The sequence below is a fragment of the Hyperolius riggenbachi genome, chromosome 3 (genome assembly GCF_040937935.1).
Source record: "Hyperolius riggenbachi isolate aHypRig1 chromosome 3, aHypRig1.pri, whole genome shotgun sequence".
Lineage (NCBI taxonomy): Eukaryota > Metazoa > Chordata > Amphibia > Anura > Hyperoliidae > Hyperolius > Hyperolius riggenbachi.
This window is the reverse complement of record NC_090648.1, coordinates 308,718,031-308,739,029: the sequence shown is the minus strand read 5'-3', so window position 1 is coordinate 308,739,029 and position 20,999 is coordinate 308,718,031. Positions and strand designations below refer to the sequence as shown.

Below are 20,999 nucleotides of genomic sequence, written 5' to 3'. Positions count from 1 at the left end.
GGACGCGAGTGATTCTTCGCGTTCCCAGACACATTAGCACCCTCTATGCTGGTATATGGTATATGATATATGCTATGGCAGCATAGATAGCGCTATTGTGGTCAGGAACGCGAAGAATCACTCGCGTCCCCAGCCTGTCAGCTCCTGTCACCGAAACAGGAAGTGGCTGCCGGCGGGGCCAGGAGCATCGGAGGGAGACGGCGAGGGCACCGGAGAGCTTCAGGGGGCTATTGGAAGCCCCAGGTGAGTAAAACTCATTTTTTTTGTTTGACTTAAGTGTCCCTTTAAAGGGATACTGTAGGGGGGTCAGGGGAAAATGAGTTGAAGTTACCCAGGGCTTCTAATGGTCCCCCGCAGACATCCTGTGCCCGTGCAGCCATTCACCGATGCTCCGGCCCCGCCTCCGGCTCACTTCTGGAATTTCAGACTTTAAAGTCTGAAAACCACTGCGCCTGCGTTGCCCTGTCCTCACTCCTGCTGATGTCACCAGGAGTGCACGGCGCAGGCACAGACCATACTGGGCCTACACAGTATGCTTCTGGTGCCATCAGCGGGAGTGAGGACACTGCAACGCAGGCGCAGTGGTTTTCAGACTTTAAAGTCTGAAATTCCAGAAGTGAACCAGAGGCGGGGCCGGAGCATTGGGGAGTGGCTGCGCGGGCACAGGATGTCTGTGGGGGACCATTAGAAGCCCCGGGTAACTTCAACTCATTTTCCCCCGACCCCCCTACAGTGTCCCTTTAATGTGTCATCAATGATAAACCTATCGTGGTGGATGTTCTAACCAGAAATCTTTCCCTGATAGCAGCAGTGGGTAGGAGCTGAGGGAAGTGGGGTTGGTACTTCCATTTTCTTAAAATTGAGCTCCATCACTCAAGTTTCCTTTTTATTTCAGAGGAGCATGGTCCATGTACTTTGTGGACTCCATGTAATTTGTGGACATACATGACAAGTGGGCAGCCTTGGCAAGCACTTATGTCATCATTAACCATGCAGCTTCGAAACATTTTAGCCATCAAGGGCTTCAGTCCCAGTAGTGATTGGCTGGTATTTAGTGGCAGGTGTTAACCTGTCAACTGGCTTGAGATGTCTTACTAGTTACTGACACTACACCTTTTGCTGAACAAAATGGGATTCTCATCTTTTTCAGAACATGTGACCTCCCTGTCTTCTCCTTGACCTTTGGTTACTGATGGCCATGTTTAAAGGGAACCTTAACCCACACTTACATTAAAAACAACTACTGCAGTCAATCTAGGTTGTACAGCAGACACTTACCTCTCTGTCTGCTGTTTTCAATAGTTCCTCTGAGCCCTGTAGTGTGCCACGTCTTTTTGGGATGACTGATCAGTCGCACAGTACTTTGTCCGGAAGTACTGTCTGATCTGCCTCCCTCGCATGGTCCTAGCGCCCGTCTCTTCTTCGCACCTGCGCAGTAGGCCACCTTGCGAGCAGGCGCATTGAGAATCATAGCGTGCGCGTGAATCTGCTTGATTCACGCTCGTCACGCTGTTTGTAGATGTCACATACTCCCCTCAGCTTCTCGTGGGAGATATACTGCAATTAGTGTGGCAGTGTTGTTCCATACCTGCAGTGACATATAGGACAACATTTGTCATAGCGGGTGATAGACGCTCAATCTGCGTGCTCGTACGCAGCAGCAGATTCTGACAGTGAGGGTGTGCACACTGACGTCAAAGTAAGCCTGGCCACCACGCTGCCCCGGAAGTAATATCTCCCCATTGCCGCCATGTTGCTGACGTCACAGAAACGAAACTGTGCCGCCAAGGGTGAACGGGGAAGAGCAGAGCGGCGAAAATTGAATGATGATACAGAGCTAATTGTGAGTAGCAAGGGAATAATTTCATTTACAAAAACAGCTCACAGTTAAGGTTCCCTTTAAGTACACAAAAGGAGTCCAGGCTGCAAACAAGGCTCTGCTGAGCATTGGGGAATTATTGTCTGCAAGAACCTGGCTTGAAAGCCTAGCCATGCCACTCCCACCAGATGCAAAGCCTCTCTCTGCATTGCATTTACAACAATTCCTTCTGGATTAATAGTTATGTTATTAACTGTACTCTGTAACAATACTGAAGTCAGGTAGCTATCAATGGGTCAGTAGCCAAGTCATAATAACATTCTCATCTGACTATGTGGACTTACTGGGGCTCAGGAAAACCCACATAGTGACAGTTATAACATACAGTGGGGTTCTTTTTGTTTTAAAGAAAAATACCATTGTACAACAGAGAGTTATAAAATGGGACCCTTTAGACAAAATGTACAAAACTAAGGAAACCTAATTGCAAATTGTTTAAAAATTTACATATATTATGACCTACCCATATATCCTCGAATACAAGTCAACCTTATGTATAAGTCAAGTCCAATATTTGATCCTCTTAAACTTGAATTTTTTATTGACTCAAGTATACGTCTATCCAGCAAAATTAATGGCACTTGGGGACCAGAACAGGTTAATAACTTGACTGCATATAGTATTGCAGCCATTTACCCCTCCAGCCTCTTTAAGTGCAGCCAAAAACTCCAGTCCCCCAAGTGCAGCAGTTATTCACTCCCCTTTCTGCAGCCCAGTATTTCTCTCGCCTCGCCCCCCCACACCCCCCCCCCCCCCTTCCCCAGCCACTTTCTTTGTCAATTGTTGTAGCCAGGATATTCAGACCTGTGCTTTCTTGCATTTCTTTTATCAAGAAAGTGTCACTTACCACTGGGTAAATTGCGGCATATGGAAATGTCACGAATAGTACACACATTACTCAGTGTTGCTCGTGACTGATGTATAAGTCGACCCCTTTATTTATTTATTTTTTAATGCTTCAGACCTAAATTTCTAGACTTATAGTTGAGTATATATGGTATTTGCTATTTTGTGCAGGACTTATTATTTATGAGGTTCATTAAAGAGCATTATTGTTTTTGATAATGATAGTATTGTGCTACAGTAGTACTTCAGTATACTCAAAACACTTTTTTTATTATTTGTAGGAGTACTTAACAACTCATAAGTATGGCAATGCTGCAAGAAGAGATCTGTGGAATACACTTTCAAAGGTACATTTCAATATTTTCCTTTGCAAATGCAAAACATTAAAAAGTTTAATTGTAGTGTTAAATGCTTCATTCTTTCGGCTAACCTATAAACACCCTTTGGTAGAGAGCTCTATTTAGGATGCATGTGAAGTCTTCTATATCATTTCCAGCAAAAAGAAAAACCTGTTCACTTGCTATTTTTATATGATATCATGCGCTGGGTGCTTGGTTCAGTCACACAGATGTCTGCATTATGGGCTAATATGGTGAATTGAGGAAAACATTCCTTTGCATATAATGCAAACTTAAGTAAAACTAGATTAAATGAAATGAAATATAGAAAACATATTCACATGCCATTTTTGTTATTTACAGCTTTACTTGTGAAAGTCTTGGTTCTTTAGACTTGGACACCAACTAGAATAGATTATTGTAGACAAAATGACACTTGACGTGTTAGCGACGTTTTCCAAATATATTATACAAAAAACAGTGTTTAAATTGCCAGATGTCAACATAAGCCATGGACAAAATTACAATCACTTCCAGCAATAGAAGGTATTAACAGTAATAGACGTCTAGAGTAATGCATTTCTTATAACAAAATATCAACCAATAAGCTGTGACTAGAAGTTACTTCCACTGGCTGTGTTTACAGTGGTGCATTGCAGTGCAACTTTACAAGTGCATCTTAAGTTGTTGCCAACCGCTCCACGCCAAATAGCGTGGACGCAGTGGCAGCCCCAGGACCGCTTAACGCCAATTGGCATGAAGTCCTGGGGGTTGGATATTGTAGGGCATCTCCGCTTGAATGACGGAACTCCATTCTGTCGTAGGAGACTGTTGGTGAAACGCCATCTATTTACATGGTACAGCGCTGCGATCTATGACCTATGAGTCTCAGGAGCGATCTGCTTTCATAGGCTGAAGCCTATGACAGCCTATCACTGTCATTGGCTGGTGGGGGGGAAGGAGGGAGGGTGGAAAAAAAATAGGAACATTTATTTAAAAAAAAAAAAGAAATGTATAATAAAAAAACAAACTGCACCAGCGATCATAGCCCACCAACAGAAAGCTCTGTTGGTGGGAATCACTTGTGTGCAGAGTTGTATGGCCCTGCAGTGAGGTCTTAAAGCTGCAGTGGCCTACTTAGTAAAAAAAATAGCCTGGTCACTAGCGGCCGTAAGCCCACGGTCCTTAAGTGGTTAATGGAGAAAGTCACACTGCAATGTAAGTTTAAGTAACATTTAGAGTGCATGTGGTGCGTTGAGATCCAACGTACTATAGTATTCCAACACACTGCATGCAGTACATTACTAAATTAAATGAGTGCATTGAAAGAGGCAGTGAAACATGCTTTTCATTGCTTGTATGCTTTACTGTATGCAACTTAACGGTTGCATAACGTGCGTTCTGTTGCATTGCATATCTGTTTTTAAAGGGGACAAAACACAGCTTCCACTGCAGACGTAGCCTTAGCAAACATACTAGCATATTAAAAAAACATACAGATGAGGATTTGATGTAAACTTTGATACAATTATTTGGCTGAACACCGCTAACTTATAGCAGATTGCATTTGCTCACAAATTGAGTTTCACTTTAAAAAAGCCTAATGTTTGCCACAGTGTGACCTATTCATAAACAACTAAAGCTGAAAAAGTGATTTGAAGATAGTTATACCTGCAATAAACGATGCAGCTTCTTTTTAAAGGTGCTGAAAAATGAAGGCAAATCTGTTAACATCCAAGAAGTAATGGACCAATGGACACTTCAAATGGGATATCCTGTGATAACAATAATAAGAAATGAAACCGTAGAAGACCGAATTACAATCACTCAGGAGCACTTCTTATATAATGTAGATATGAATACAAGAGACCCTGAGATAAGAAATAAAAGGTATAGTATCTTAGTATCTAGGGCATAACTATGATTTGTATGTTTTTTTATTATTTAATTTCTTTACCTAATCCCAGGCAGCAGTATGTCCTATGGTCTGTCCTATAGACTGTTATACTCGGGGTGCAGCAAGAATATTGATATATTGATGGCCCCTGTTCTGGATTTTGTATGCTGTTGGGTGTTTCAACTCTATATAAAATCAGAATATAGAAAGCATTGCTAAAAAGGCAGTGCATTAGATCCCATTCCAAGTGACTAAAAAAATAAAGTAAAATAATAATACTGGGAAATTGTTATGAATCTGCACTGGTAGTTTAAGCCCCCCCCCCCCCCCCCCAATGCCCAGTATGAAATAATCCATTCTGTCCAGTCACTCCAGTCATGAGAAGCTCATCTCTATGCTCACACCAGTATGTTCCCAGATACATGCATGGGAGGTTCCTCAGCATAACGATGGTGTGTGTGTGTGTGTGTATATATGTATATACAGTATGTGTGTATATATATGTGTATATATGTATATCAGACCAAAAGTTTGGACACACCTAGAATATGACATATTTTCAGTTGTTTATATATATATATAATGTATGCGTTATTGGGGGAAAATCTAACACTATATGCTCTAAATAAGTTATGCAATATGTGAAGTTGAACCAAATTGTAACCATATATGGGGCGTGGCCAAACTGGGTGGCTTTGATGCCTTGGCGCTTTAGCATCCCACATAATGAATCTATAAGGAATCTGCAAAACCCCTATACAGATGCATAAATAAAATTCAACTCTGGGCAATAGATTATAAGTAATCCACGCAAAGGAAGGAAGTCGGGCACTGTCCAATTGTTTGGCTTTATTTCCAAAAGCTTTTTACAGTGGTGCAGATGCAGGAGGTGCAAACAAACATTTAGTACAATGCAAATGCCAGGTGAGTCATGGGGTGGGGGATGCCAAGGCTCTAAGCAGACCATCACAATGGCCATTTAACATCCAAGGAACACCTGTTCACCTGGGGTCTGGGTCTAATAAATTTAGTAAAACTCATCCTTTAAAGTGACGATTTACATTTCATAAGATAAGCAATAAAAGCATAAACTGTGTATTCCTTCCTAAAGAGGCACTACAGCGAAAAACTGTAAAATGTAAAATATGTGCAAACATATACAAATAAGTAGTACATTTTTTCCAGAGTAAAATGAGCCATACATTACTTTTCTCCTATGTGGCAGTCACTTACAGTAGGTAGTAGAAATATGACAGAAGTGACAGGTTTTGGACTAGTCCATCTCTTCATAGGGGATTCTCAGGGAAATATTAATTTTCAAAAGCACTTAGTGAATGGCAGTTGCTCTGTCCAGCTGCCAAGAGAAGGGAAGCTGGCCAGCATCATAGTTTAAATCCTTTTTCGGGAATATCTTTATAAAGAATAAAAGCCTTGCTGACCATCCCCTATGAAGAGATGGACTAGTCCAAAACCTGTCACTTCTGTCAAATTTCTACTGCCTACTGTAAGTGACAGCATTATAGGAGAAAAGTAATTTATGTCTCATTCTACTCTGGAAAAAATGTACTTCTTATTTGTATATGTTTGCACATATTTTAAATCTTAGTTTTTCGCTGTAGTGCCCCTTTAAATACAGCAGTATGTATACATCAAATACAGCAAATTCTTATCATTGTTATATTTTAAAAAAATTGATAAATTAATTCATATTTTTATGAGTGCTATAGCATAGGCCGGATATCCTTGGGGTGATAAATACCACCTGATAAAGATACTAAAGAGAGTTTAGAAATAGTGCCTGTAGGAAAAAATTAGCTCAGTCACTATGGAAACCACTCAGTCAATTCACATGAGATAATTCTACCATCTAAAATCGTGGATGATGATACACAACTACTTAATGACACAACTACACAGATGCATTTTGCTGATCATATCAATTTATAACTAGTATAGCTGCATAACTGATGTAAACAATACAGTTTACACAGCTAATAAGCTGAGAAGTAGTATTAAGCTATAAAGACACATTATTGGCAAGTACAGTGTAAGCTAGCCTTTTGAATGATCTGAAAAAGTTGTTGTATCAGCATTTTGGCATTTTCTGAGTTCTAGCAGCCATAAGTTGGTGTCAGTTTGTCAATGGGCAAGCTATGGAGTGGATGGCGATTGTAAGGTTAATCTTCAATCAAAAAATGACAAAGGCCCTGATGGGTTACAACAAATGGGACACACATTCTAACCTGTTTAATGGTTTTATTTTTTTTAGGCGCCACCTACATTCCTATAATTTAACTAGTCACTGTAATAAAGTGTACCTGTAGCAAAGAAAGTGCCACTAGGGGGTACGTAACTTGGAAGGGTGAAGCCTCTAGATCCTAAATAGTCTTCCCTCATCCTCCTCTGCAGGTCTGTTACAGGGCTTGGGCCAGCTGAAAAAGAGCTTTCCACAGCTCCTGCAGATGCACTTGCACCATCACACTCAGCTTTCTTTGGATAAAGCTGGCCCAGATTGGGTCTGTGCTACTGTGCAGGTGTGAGCTGCCTGCACAGTAGCGCAGTAGCACAGACACTGATCAGGCTTGGCTATTTCCAGTGGAGCCCAAGCTGGATGATGCTAGTGCACATAGCACAGGGAGGCCACTGTTAGGGGGTGCCAGCGCTAGAACGGGCTGAAGTACGAGGAAGGAGTAGCCTCTTTAGGATCCAGAGGCTTCTCTCTGCTGAAGTAAGTATCCATATGTTCCTTAGAGATGGCCCGAATGGTTCACCGGTTAACGGTTCCCGGTGAACTTGGGTGGTTCGCGTTTGCGAGCAAACACAAACTTTTCCGGAAGTTCGATTCGCCCCCATAGTGCATCATTAGGGTCAACTTTGACCCTCTACATCACAGTCAGCAGGCACATTGTAGCCAATCAGGCTACACTCCTTCCTGGAGCCCCCCTCCCCCTTATAAAAGACAGGCAGCGTCAGGCTTTTCACTCACTCGTGTGCCTGCAGTAATTAGAGAAGGGAAAGCTGCTGTGCAGAGACCTATAGGGAAAGCTTATTTAGGCTCTTGTAGGCTTCTTAGCTTGCTCCTTGCTGATTCTTATTGCTAAAAAAGCACAGCTTAACAGCTCTTTTGAGAGCTAATCTTGTTCTTGTGATCTATTTTTGTGTGTGTGTGTGTGTGTGTGGCCCACTTGTTTTATATACAGCCCTGTCAGTCAGTCACAGCTGGCCTTTGGCCCATTGGTGGTATAATTACTAATGTGCCAGGTGCACATTGTAATACCCATCACTGCATATACCTACCTGTTGTGTTCAGTGCACCCACCTATCTACGTGAGTGCACGCAGTGTGATATACCACTCCGTGCATACCTGTTAACTGCACCCGTGTGACTGCACATTGTATTAGTCAAGTCAGTGCACACCTTTCACTTCATCCCCCCCAATATGGACAAAACAAAAGGCAGAGGCAGGCCACCAGGCATGTCTGTTTGAGGTCGCGCTGTGGTGATTTTGTGCGGCCCTCGACCAAAGTACAGTGTTCAGAAGAAGGCACATGCCATCAACCCCCAATATTGTCAGGACGTAGTTGACTATTTAACACAGAACACCTCATCTTTCTCAGCTTAGGGACAACTACCTTACGAAGGCACAGATTACAAAGCACAAACTGCAATGGGATGACCACCTGAGGAAAAGCAGCACACAAAAGCAAAGCCCCACACCACAGTGGAATATACCAGGCCGCAATTTTTTCTCAAAAAAGGCGAGTGGTGACATCTCTGGCACACAGCATTGGGTCAAGGGTCCATCTGACCACAGGTGCCTGGTCTGCAAAGCACGCTCAGGCCTGCCCAAAGACTAAGTAAGTCCCCACACACAGCATCTCTGCCTGCACACTATGTGACTGCCTGCCCCAAGACGTAAGTCACTCCCCACACAGCATCTCTGCCCGTAGGCTGGTTGACTGCCTTCTCTGCCACCACCAACAGGGTCCAGGACTCCTGGTGGATTCCTGAATTTTTAAGGCCGCTATAATAATTTTTCTGTTGCGTGTACATGCCTGCCTAATTTTTCTGGCTGCACTGCAGCTACAACAACAAAACAAAAGGCATGTACATGTGCCAATTCCCCTTCATGATCATTACCTTGCCGCGGCGAATGGGGCTTGCGTATCACATTGAAGCAATGATCGATGGCTATATGAGTGTCTTGGGGGGCACACCCAAGATAATAAGGTCGTTGCTTCATTGTGGACAGACCAAATTTGATCAGCTGGGCAATCACTGTTGTTCTATCATTGAGCTACCACAGCCCGGCGAACATATGGACTTGAAAACCGCCACGGCCTGCACTCTCGCCGTGGTGCGCACCAGTCCAGAACGGCAGTCACTACACAAACAGCTGTTTGCGGCGCATTACACAGTGAATTTGGTGTGTCAGTGTAAAGCAGTACTCTAATTACACTCCCTGATTGATGTATACACATGCAAGATGTTTTAAAGCACTTTAGGCCTGCAATTTAGCATTGAATGTGATTTCTGCCCTTAAAACGCTGCTTTGCGTCAAATCCAGATTTTTCCCCAGGACTTTTGGCGTCTATCCCACTCATCCATGCAAAAACTCAGATGTTAGATCCACTGAAACATCTTTTCCATCACTTTTGTGGCCAGCATAAGTGTTTCTAGTTTTTAAAGTTCGTCTCCCCATTGAAGTCTATTGCGGTTTGCGAAAGTTCATACGAACTGAACTTTTGCGGAAGTTCGCGAACCGAAAATTGGAGGTTCGGGCCATCTCTAATTTTCAGTTATTAATGTAACAAGTTAACTTTAAGTATTCAGAGACTAGCTTGCCTGTACTAACCCTAAAGTTAATGAGCTTGTTAGGAGAATTTCATGCTCACCACTAGGGCAGAGATTGTTAGTCACCCCACAACCCCTTCCACAGTAGGATGATGTTTTTAAAATGTCAAAGACTAACTAAACTCTGGCACAATAAAGTATACTTACAAAAGTGAGTCTTACTTTACAAATAATGTGCTTTTGGTTAAAATGCCGAGCCTTTAGTAGTGGAAGCAACAGGGCTGGATTTACCATAAGGCACTGTAGGCTCATGCCTACAGGCACCTGATCATGGAAAGGCAACTCATTTCCCCCCTAGAGTGTCTCCCTCCTTCCCTATGCAGAGCAGTGGTGCTCAGCAGAGCTCGAATATTCGAGTAGCTCGAATATTCGAGCTCTTTTTCAGCTATTCGAGCTCGGTATTCGAGCTCCGAATAGCTGGAGCTATTAGAATGGGCTATTCGAGTGAACTCGAATAGCCCATTCACTATTCGCGCTATTCGAGCTAACAGCGCTATTCGAGCTCGAATACCGAGCTCGAATAGCGTCATAGCCCAGATTGATGTCCTTAGAGCCAATCAGAGGGCTCCCAGGCCCTCTGACGGCAGCCAATCACTGAGGGGGACCCTGGCCAGCCCCTACCCTATAAATAGCGGCCGCCATGTTCCGTTTCTCCGTCCTTCCCCGACTTTGCACAGAGAGAGATCTGCTCCTTTGTGCGTTGGCTTAGCAAGAGCTTTATTGTGGTCATTTACCTAGCGTTTTTGCTCACATACACCTCCTATATACACCTATATTGTTGTTAGTTAGATAGACATTGTATTTTAGTTAGTAGCTTTTGTGTTACATAGAGAGAGACTCAGACAGCTGCTGCAGGCTTACAGCTTTAGGCCTCAGGGCCTTGCCTGTGTGGACAGCTGTTCTCTCCTGTCCTCTGTTTATTTCTCATCTATACCAGTATTTCTGCTGTCCTTTAGTACTGATTGATTGTATTTTGTATTGTAGTTATATACTGTAACTGTACTAGGACACTCACTCAGTCACTGTTCATAGGCTACTAGCTCCTGCGTGTGCGTGCACTCACTGTCTGTGTACTGTACACACACTCTATTTCCTTCTGAATAGTTATATACTGTAACTGTACTAGGACACTCACTGTCACTGTTCATAGGCTACTAGCTCCTGCGTGTGCGTGCACCCACTGTCTGTGTACTGTACACACACTCTATTTCCTTCTGAATAGTTATATACTGTAACTGTACTAGGACACTCACTGTCACTGTTCATAGGCTACTAGCTCCTGCGTGTGCGTGCACTCACTGTCTGTGTACTGTACACACACTCTATTTCCTTCTGAATAGTTATATACTGTAACTGTACTAGGACACTCACTCACTGACACTGTTCATAGGCTACTAGCTCCTGCGTGTGCGTGCACTCACTGTCTGTGTACTGTACACACACTCTATTTCCTTCTGAATAGTTATATACTGTAACTGTACTAGGACACTCACTGTCACTGTTCATAGGCTACTAGCTCCTGCGTGTGCATGCACTCACTGTCTGTGTACTGTACACACACTCTGTTTCCTTCTGAATAGTTATATACTGTAACTGTACTAGGACACTCACTCACTGACACTGTTCATAGGCTACTAGCTCCTGCGTGTGCGTGCACTCACTGTCTGTGTACTGTAGTGTACACACACTCTATTTCCTTCTGAATAGTTATATACTGTAACTGTACTAGGACACTCACTGTCACTGTTCATAGGCTACTAGCTCCTGCGTGTGCGTGCACCCACTGTCTGTGTACTGTACACACACTCTATTTCCTTCTGAATAGTTATATACTGTAACTGTACTAGGACACTCACTGTCACTGTTCATCGGCTACTAGCTCCTGCGTGTGCGTGCACTCACTGTCTGTGTACTGTACACACACTCTATTTCCTTCTGAATAGTTATATACTGTAACTGTACTAGGACACTCACTCACTGACACTGTTCATAGGCTACTAGCTCCTGCGTGTGCGTGCACTCACCGTCTGTGTACTGTAGTGTACACACACTCTATTTCCTTCTGAATAGTTATATACTGTAACTGTACTAGGACACTCACTGTCACTGTTCATCGGCTACTAGCTCCTGCGTGTGCGTGCACTCACTGTCTGTGTACTGTACACACACTCTATTTCCTTCTGAATAGTTATATACTGTAACTGTACTAGGACACTCACTGTCACTGTTCATAGGCTACTAGCTCCTGCGTGTGCGTGCACTCACTGTCTGTGTACTGTACACACACTCTATTTCCTTCTGATTACTGTTTGTTTATTGTAATTTCTGGTTGTACTTACTGTTACTACTTACTGTACTAGTAGGGACACTCAGTCACTGTTCATAGGCTAGCTCCTGCGTGTGCGTGCACTCACTCACTGTCTGTGTACACACACTCTATTTCCTTGTGATTATTACTACTGATTATTGTAACTTCTAGTTGTACTTACTGACTCTGTTACTACTTACTTACTGTACTAGACACTCACTCAGTCACCTCGCCCACCAACCCACTCCATTAAAGTACCCCACTTTTCACCCGCCCTTTTAAAAAACTTTTGTGTTTACGCCCAAAACATCGAAGATGTCTGGAAGTGGCAGCCAGCGCGGTTTGGGCAAGGGGAAGGGCAGCAAGGGAATCAGGAGGAGAGGGAGCAGCATTGTGGCAAGCCGCGGGCGCGGCCGCGCCACCATGCACAGTTCCGCAGCAGCAGCAGCAGCAGCAGCAGCGTCAGTGGCTAACATTCCTCCTATAGCCACTGGCTGTGGACGCATTGGGCGCCGCCCAGCAGGAGCATCTGCAACTCACGCTGCAGAGACACAGCAGCAGCGTGTAGCACCTGCTCCGATTTTCCTCCAGCCGGGTCGGAAACGTCCCATTGAGGAAAAGGATGCAGACACTGTGGTGCAACTGATGACGGAGGATGAGCAGCCCGCCATCAGCTCTGCATCCGAGGCCTCCACCACCACCACCATCACCCCTGTTCGCAGCAGCCGCCCAGCAGGGCCTGGGGAGGAGGCCAGTTCACCGTCAGTCGCCGACCTGTCACTCAGCACTCTTTTGACCCCAGGCATGATGAGTCAATTGTCTGCTGTTGTTGGCGATTTGGAGGAGGAGATGCTGATGGGCACTTTGGGGGATGAGGGATTGGACAGCAAGACTGTGGTGACAGTCAAGCAGCCCATCCATGCATCAGGAGAGGAGTTTGGGGGGTCATCATCCCAGTAGGACATGTTTCAGGAGGGGGAGGATGATGATGACACGGTGACAGACAGAGACTGGGTGCCACCAGCTCCAGGGGATGTCGTCATCAGCAGCTCTGAGGAGGAGGAGGAGGATGCGCTTGTGGGCCTTGCAAGGAGGCACATCATTGCAAGCATTGGCAGCAGTAGGCAGGTCCCACAGCCTGCTGGTGTCTCAGACTCAGCAGCAGCAGCAGCATCTGCCAGTACCACCACCAGCCGCACCCAAGCCCCCCCCCCCAACCACCACAGGGAGACAGGCAGCAGCGGTTCCATGCCGTAGGGGGTTGTTTTTGTCACCAATCTGGCGCTTTTTCACCATGCCCACAGTGTACAGCAAGTACGCCACTTGCAACCACTGTCAGCGGAAGTTGAGCAGAGGTGCAGACCCCTTAAAGTTCAGCACCAGCTCGCTCATCAACCACCTTGCTGCGAAACATTTCCACCAGCATGAGGAGTTCCAGAGGCTGAAGGCATCTGGTGCTGGCAGTGGCACCACACCCATCACTGCACAGCCTTCAGCAGCAGCAGCAGCAGCAACAGCAGCCACCCGCCCTCCTGCTCCTCCAGCAGCACCAGCAGGAGTGCGGAAACGCACTGCTCCTCCCCCCTCTGCAACTCCTGCCGCCGACACTGAGGCCTGTTCTGGCAGCCAGTCCTCAGTGGCCTCCTCTGCTGTGTCTGCTGATTCCCGTGCCAGCAAAAGGCCACGCCAGAGCCTTTTGAGCGAGTCCTTCCAGGGGGTGGTTAGGGCTCTGCCTCCCAGCAGCCGTCGCGTGCGGCAGCTGAACGGCTTGCTGGCACGGGCCATGTGCTCCCAACTCCTGCCGTACACGCTCGTGCAGGAGGGGAGCGACATTCGTGCGCTGCTTGCTTGCGCAGCCCCAGACTGGCAGCTCCCCAGCAGACACTTCTTCGCCCGCAAGGCCATTCCTGCACTGCACCGCTTTGTGATGGCCAATGTGGAGCGAGGGCTGGAGCACGCGGTTGGTGAAAGGGTCCACGTCACCATGGACTCCTGGAGCAGCCGCTTCGGGACAGGCCGCTACCTGTCCTTCACTGTCCACTGGGTCAGCTTGGTGGAAGGGGGTGAGGATGGGAGAGCAGCAGCGGGCACAGCAGCAGCAGCAACACAGTGGGTGGTGCCACCCCGCAGGGTCGGGGGAACTGCAGCAGGTTCCTCCGATCCTCTGCCATCCTCCGGCACACCTGGCCAAACCCCCCGCCTCAGCAGCAGCGTGAAGGCCCGCCACTGCCAAGCGCTGCTGCACTTGGTCAGCCTTGGGAAGACCAAGCTGACGGCAACCCATGTGTTGGCCAAACTCCAGGAGCAGGAGAGGATTTGGCTGACCCCCAGAGGCCTCAGAGTCGGAGAGGTGGTGGCCGACAATGGGGCCAATCTGGTTGCCGCAATAGACAGGGGAAACCTGACCCACATCCCCTGTCTTGCCCACGTGCTGAACCTGGTGGTGCAGAAGTTCTTGCGCACCTACCAGGGGATGGGCGAACTGCTGGAAATGGCAAGGAACGTTGTGCGTCACTTCCGGCGCTCGGCTGCAGCCTGTGCGAGCCTGGAAGACATGCAAAAGGAGCTGGAGCTGCCACGCCATCGGCTGATCCTTGACGTTCCGACTCGCTGGAACTCCACCCTGGCGATGTTGGAGCGTCTGGTTGAACAGAAGCACGCTGTCAACCAGTACCTTGCCCAGGCCACTGTTTCCGCCGCTCAGAGAAGGGACAAGACCAGCAACATCCCGTCCATCGTCCCCGATGATGACTGAAGGCACATGCAGGAGGTGTGCTTAGTGCTGGCTCCCTTTCTGCAGGCCACTAACATGGTGAGCAGGGACCATGCTATGGTCTGCGAGTGGGTGCCCCTGGTTTGTCTGCTGAACAGGGCCCTCGATGCTTTGCTGGAACAGGGAGCGGCAGCCTTGGACCAGCAGGAGCGGCAAGCAGCTGCACAGTCCACCTCTGAGGGGGAGGAGGAGGAGGACTTGGTGGAGGTCCCTGACCTTGCTGCTGATGAGGGGGATCAGCACAGCGCAGCTGAGTTGGTGCGGGGGTGGAGAGAGGAGGAGGCGGCAGAGGAGGAGGATGAGGAGGACAGCACTGCCGTTGATGTGCCAGCAGACGTGGCCCGCCTCTTCCCAATGGCAGCGCACATGCTGACGTGCCTGCGCAGGGACCCCAGGGTGATCCAGATGAAACAGAGGGAGGACATCTGGATCAGCATGATGTTGGACCCGCGCCTCAAGGGGAAGTTGAGCCAGTTCCTGCCGCCTGCAGGAGGAGACCCAGCGCAACAAATAAGGAGCTTGCAGCAGGCCCTTGTTGAGCGCTTGGAGGAAGCCTTCCCCCAGCCTTCCACCCCCACTGTCCAGCCAGCACAGAGGCAGCAGCAGGTGCCTGCATCCAGCAGCAAGCGCCCCACAGACCTGCTGTCTCTCAGCCACGAGCTCTACAGGACTGTAGAGGCTCCGGCAGCAGTGACTAGAGAGGAGGTGCATGCAGCAGCATCCTCCTCCGGTCACAGCCAGCGCCTGACCCGCATGGTGGCTGACTACATGGGGTCCTACAGCGGGCTTGACAGCGATGCCCCTGTTGATCCCATGGAGTATTGGGTCAAGCGCCTGGAGATCTGGAGCGAGCTGGCGCAGTACGCCCTGGAAGTGCTGTCCTGCCCCCCTTCCAGCGTGCTGTCCGAGCGCTGCTTCAGCGCAGCTGGTGGCGTGGTCACCGAGAAACGTTCACGTCTGTCTCACAAGTCTGTGGACAGACTGACGTTTCTCAAGATGAACCAGGCGTGGGTGGAAGGCGAGTTCCTGGCCCCTGTTGTCGGCGAGAGGGGGACATGAACTGGCTGCCGGAACTTAGAACCATCGTTAATGTGCCTTACCACCCTTTACCACCTCCTGGCTCCTGCTCACTAAGCCAGCCTGGTTCACTTTGACTATTACGTCGCCTGCAGCCACACATTTTACAACTACAGTGGGCTGCTGTGTACTGCCCTTCTGCTGTCTGTCTGTGTTTCCCACTGCCAGGGTACACAGATTTACATTCTGCTGCCACTCTGCCACCAGCTATTACGTCAAAAAATAGCTATATCTGTGTAATTGGTTGTAAAACCAAAACTACAAAACCATAAAAAAAAAAAAGGTTCAATTTTTCTGAGGTGCCCGGGTTGAAAACTGTGTTGTCCCAGTTGTGTATTGGACACGATGTGGGCTGCACGACCACTGTCTGGGACCTCCTGTTGTGTTTATTTACAGCCCTGGTATCACCCGCTAGGTACCAGGGCTATTATGTCACGCTGCCTGCCTGCTGCCACACTCACACTACTCCTCCATTCCTCCTGCTGCTGCTGCTGTCTGTCTGTGTTTCCCACTGCCAGGGTACACAGAATTACATTCTGCTGCCACTCTGCCACCAGCTATTACGTCAAAAAATAGCTATATCTGTGTAATTGGTTGTAAAACCAAAACTACAAAACCATAAAAAAAAAAAAGGTTTAATTTTTCTGAGGTGCCCGGGTTGAAAACTGTGTTGTCCCAGTTGTGTATTGGACACGATGTGGGCTGCACGACCACTGTCTGGGACCTCCTGTTGTGTTTATTTACAGCCCTGGTATCACCCGCTAGGTACCAGGGCTATTATGTCACGCTGCCTGCCTGCTGCCACACTCACACTACTCCTCCATTCCTCCTGCTGCTGCTGCTGTCTGTCTGTGTTTCCCACTGCCAGGGTACACAGAATTACATTCTGCTGCCACTCTGCCACCAGCTATTACGTCAAACAATAGCTGCTCACATTACTCCTCCATTCCTCCTGCTGCTGCTGCTGTCGGTCTGTGTTTCCCACTGCCAGGGTACACAGAATTACATTCTGCTGCCACTCTGCCACCAGCTATTACGTCAAAAAATAGCTATATATCTGTGTAATTTGTTTTACAAACAAAACCAAAAAAACATAAAAAAAAAGGTTTAATTTTTCAGAGGTGCCCGGGTTGAAAAGTGTGTTGTCCCAGTTGTGTATTGGACACGATGTGGGCTGCACGACCGCTGTCTGCGACCTCCTGCCTGCTGTGTTTATTTACAGCCCTGGTATCACCGCTAGGTACCAGGGCTATTATGTCACGCTGCCTGCCTCATTGACTGCCTGCTGCCACACACTCATCCTCCTCCTCCTGCTGCTGAATTTACCTCCTGCTGTCTGTGTGTTTCCACTGCCAGGGAGCACATACAATGGCGCTTCCAACATGCGTGCGCCACCAGCTATTTGTTACGCTCAAAAATAGCTGCATTTCTTTAAAAAAAATTGAAAAGAGAAATAAGTGAAGAAGAAGAAGACGATATAGAAAAAGGAGAGGATGAAGAAGAAGAAGAAGAAGATGAAGAAGATGAAGAAGAAGGAGAAGAAGATGATGAAGAAGAAGATGATGAAGAAGATGAAGAAGATGAAGATGGAGAAGATGGAGAAGATGAAGAAGATGAAGAAGATGAAGAAGAAGAAGAAGAAGATGAAGAAGATGAAGAAGATGAAGAAGATGAAGATGAAGAAGAAGAAGATGAAGAAGATGAAGAAGATGAAGAAGATGAAGAAGATGAAGAAGATGAAGAAGAAGAAGAAGATGAAGAAGATGAAGATGAAGATGAAGAAGAAGAAGAAGAAGATGATGAAGAAGATGAAGAAGATGAAGAAGAAGATGAAGAAGAAGAAGAAGACAATATAGAAGAAGAAGAAGAAGATATAGAAGAAGATATAGAAGAAGAAGATATAGAAGAAGAAGAAGAAGATATAGAAGATAAAGAAGAAGAAGAAGAAGAAGAAGTATATACAGTACTGAACAAAATTCTGGACACAACTTCTCTTTCCACCTTTTTTTTTTTAAAGGAACATCCTCACATAATCACTTGCTGTTGTTACTTGGAAAAAAAGATGTTTCTTGCATCATTCACCCTCAAAACAAGTGTTGGAAGCTATTTAAGGCCAATTCGAATAGTCAGCTCGAATAATGAGCTCGAATACCGACTCGAATAGTGAGCTCGAAGTCCGAGGTCGAATCGAATAGTAAAAATTATTCGACTCGAATATTCGACTGACCTCGAATAATTTACTATTCGAATTCGACCAAACTCGAATTTTAAAAAGGGGTATTTGAGCACCACTGATGCAGAGTCCCAAGCAGAGTGTAAATAAGAGCTCTTAGTATTCCACTGACAGGATCTCCCTTCAGCCAGGGGCACCTCTAGCTACTCAATACTTGGGGGCACCTCTATCTATTTAATACTAAGGGTGCCTCTGGCTACTTAATAAAAAGGGGCACCTGTGGCTACCTACGCTGGGCAGGGAAAAGTAAGGAAGAGTTGACAGCTGGGCCAGTCCGCATACTTGTGGTGCAGTTTGGCAGGGGTTTGTAGGTTTGTGGAGGGTGAAGTCTAGGGTGCCAGAACATCTGTGCCTATAGGCTCCTGCGATGTAAATCTGGGTCTGGCAAGCACCTCATTGTGGTAGTGGTATGCTGCAAGGACAGCTGTATTCTTATTGGCATTCTTCTATATTCAAGATCGGCCTACTGACATTTAAATCACTGAATAATCTGGGCCCTGGATACATGAAAGAAATGTTGCAGCTGCGTAGCAATACCCGCATTCTCAGATACACAGGTTCTAATAATCTAGTCATACCCAGAGTCCACTTGGAAACTTTTGGTCCCAGAGCCTTCTGTCATGCTGCCCCTACATTTTGGAACTCCTTACCTCAACAGATCAGGACAGCTCCATTACTGGACGAGTATAAATCCAGACTGTAAACCCACCTGTTCAGTTTGGCATTTGCAGAAATATAACTTTTGTTGTGTGAATGCTTTATCCTACTACCAATTACTGAATCTGAGAGAGCCTAAGCGCTTTGAGTCCTATGGGAGAAAAGCGCTATAGAAATGTTATTGTACTATTGTATTCTTACGAAATTGAATGGGATTCAGACATCAAAAAGTCCTACTACATACTCTACATCAGTGTTTCTCAACATTTTATTGGTATGTACCCCTTTTAAAACCCTTTGCTCACCAAGTACCCCCTGGTATAGTCAAAATTATCACAAGTACCCCTTGACAAATATATATTTAATGGTAGCACATGATAATTGGTCCTAAACAATTTCCAAGCATTTACTATTGCTTTTAATTAGATAAAATACTGATTTGGTGTTGTTTAAGTTAGATTTATCATTTTCTAAAACTCAAAATTTGTTATTCTTGGTTAAGTATGTCAAGCCTGAGTACCCCCTGGAACCATCAGAAGTACCCCCTGGGGTACGCGTACCACACGTTGAGAACCTAGGCTCTACATCATGCGCAGACTGGCCTGGGGGGACAGGGGGCAATTGATAGAAGCAGCTCCCTCCCCCAGGCCCCAAATGCAGTGTTGGTGAATCATTGTTCCCGCAGTGACACTTTTTTAACCTGCGGGACCTCGCTCCTGCTGCAGGTGCTGTTAGGCAACAGAGGTCCTGCCCCCTGCCTGCAGAAACAGCCAGCCAGTAAGGAGAGAGTGGCTCTAGCAGGTCATTTGAAGTGGCCAGGCTACAGGCGGATTCCAGTCCTGCCTGGTGAAAGGAACGCTGCAGTTTCTCCCTCAATCCCAGATTCCCAGCCTCTTTAAGTTGGAAGGAACAGGACACAGATCACTGCAGCCAGACATCAGTGACCAGACCCTGTTTTTTTGTAATCCGACACCTCCTCTCCTCTTCATTTGTTTGTTGCGTTTTTAACTGGCCAGCTCTAATGTGTACATGTCACCCTTTCACTGCTGCCTGCTAGTGTTAACTGATTTAGCTTTTTGCAGAACTGGCACTTTGTATTTAAGCCATGCATATTTATATATTCTTCTAGTTTGGTTGCACACTGATATATTGTACTATCTCAATAACACTTGCCACTTTACTTAAAGAGACTCCGTAACAAAAATTGCATCCTGTTTTTTATCATCCTACAAGTTCCAAAAGCTATTCTAATGTGTTCTGGCTTACTGCAGCACGTTCTACTATCACCATCTCTGTAATAAATCAGCTTATCTCTCTCTTGTCAGACTTGTCAGCCTGTGTCTGGAAGGCTGCCAAGTTCTTCAGTGTTGTGGTTCTGTGATGCATCTCCCCCCTCCAGGCCCCTCTCTGCACACTGCCTGTGTATTATTTAGATTAGGACAGCTTCTCTCTTCTCTCTTATCTTTTACAAGCTGGATAAATCCTCCTCTGAGCTGGCTGGGCTTTCACATACTGAGGAATTACATACAGGCAGAGCTGTCTGCACTCTGCAGGAAGAAACAATCTGACACTTCCGTGGAAGATAGCTGCAGGGGGAAAGAAACACACAAATGATCTCTTGGGATTCAAAAGGAAGGGTGTATACAGCCTGCTTGTGTATGAATGTATTTTCTATGTGTGGACATACTGTACATCAACCTACTTCCTGTTTTGGTGGCCATTTTGTTTGTTTATAAACAAACTTTTTAAAACTGTTTTTAACCACTTTTAATGCGGCGAGGAGCGGCAAAATTGTGACAGAGGGTAATAGGAGATGTCCCCTAACGCACTGGTATGTTTACTTTTGTGCGGTTTTAACAATACAGATTCTCTTTAAAGGACTTCCGATGCACAATAAAAAAATCTATTTTTTAATCACGCTTCTTCCGGCCATGAGCAGCAATCGCAGTCCCTTGCCGCAGCCCTGGGCCTCTTCACTGTTCCTGCTGGCCATCCGCAATGATGACTACCCATCGGCGGGGTCGGCTCTTCCATGTCATCTGGCGCATACTGTGCCTGAGCATTAGTTGTGCACACGCACAGTATGCACCAGATAATGTGGACGCGCAGGCACAGAAGACCCGACACTGCCGGTGG

At 46.4% G+C, this 20,999-nt stretch overlaps 1 protein-coding gene across 1 annotated transcript in view; it reads left to right on the top strand.

The window, feature by feature from the left end:
- Positions 1-20,999, top strand: part of TRHDE (thyrotropin releasing hormone degrading enzyme) — a 909,658-nt gene that overhangs the window by 681,340 nt on the left and 207,319 nt on the right. The window contains exons 8-9 of the mRNA XM_068272747.1: positions 3,007-3,072; positions 4,766-4,953. Of these exons, the coding sequence (XP_068128848.1) occupies positions 3,007-3,072; positions 4,766-4,953 (254 nt within the window). The remainder of the gene's footprint in view (positions 1-3,006; positions 3,073-4,765; positions 4,954-20,999) is intronic.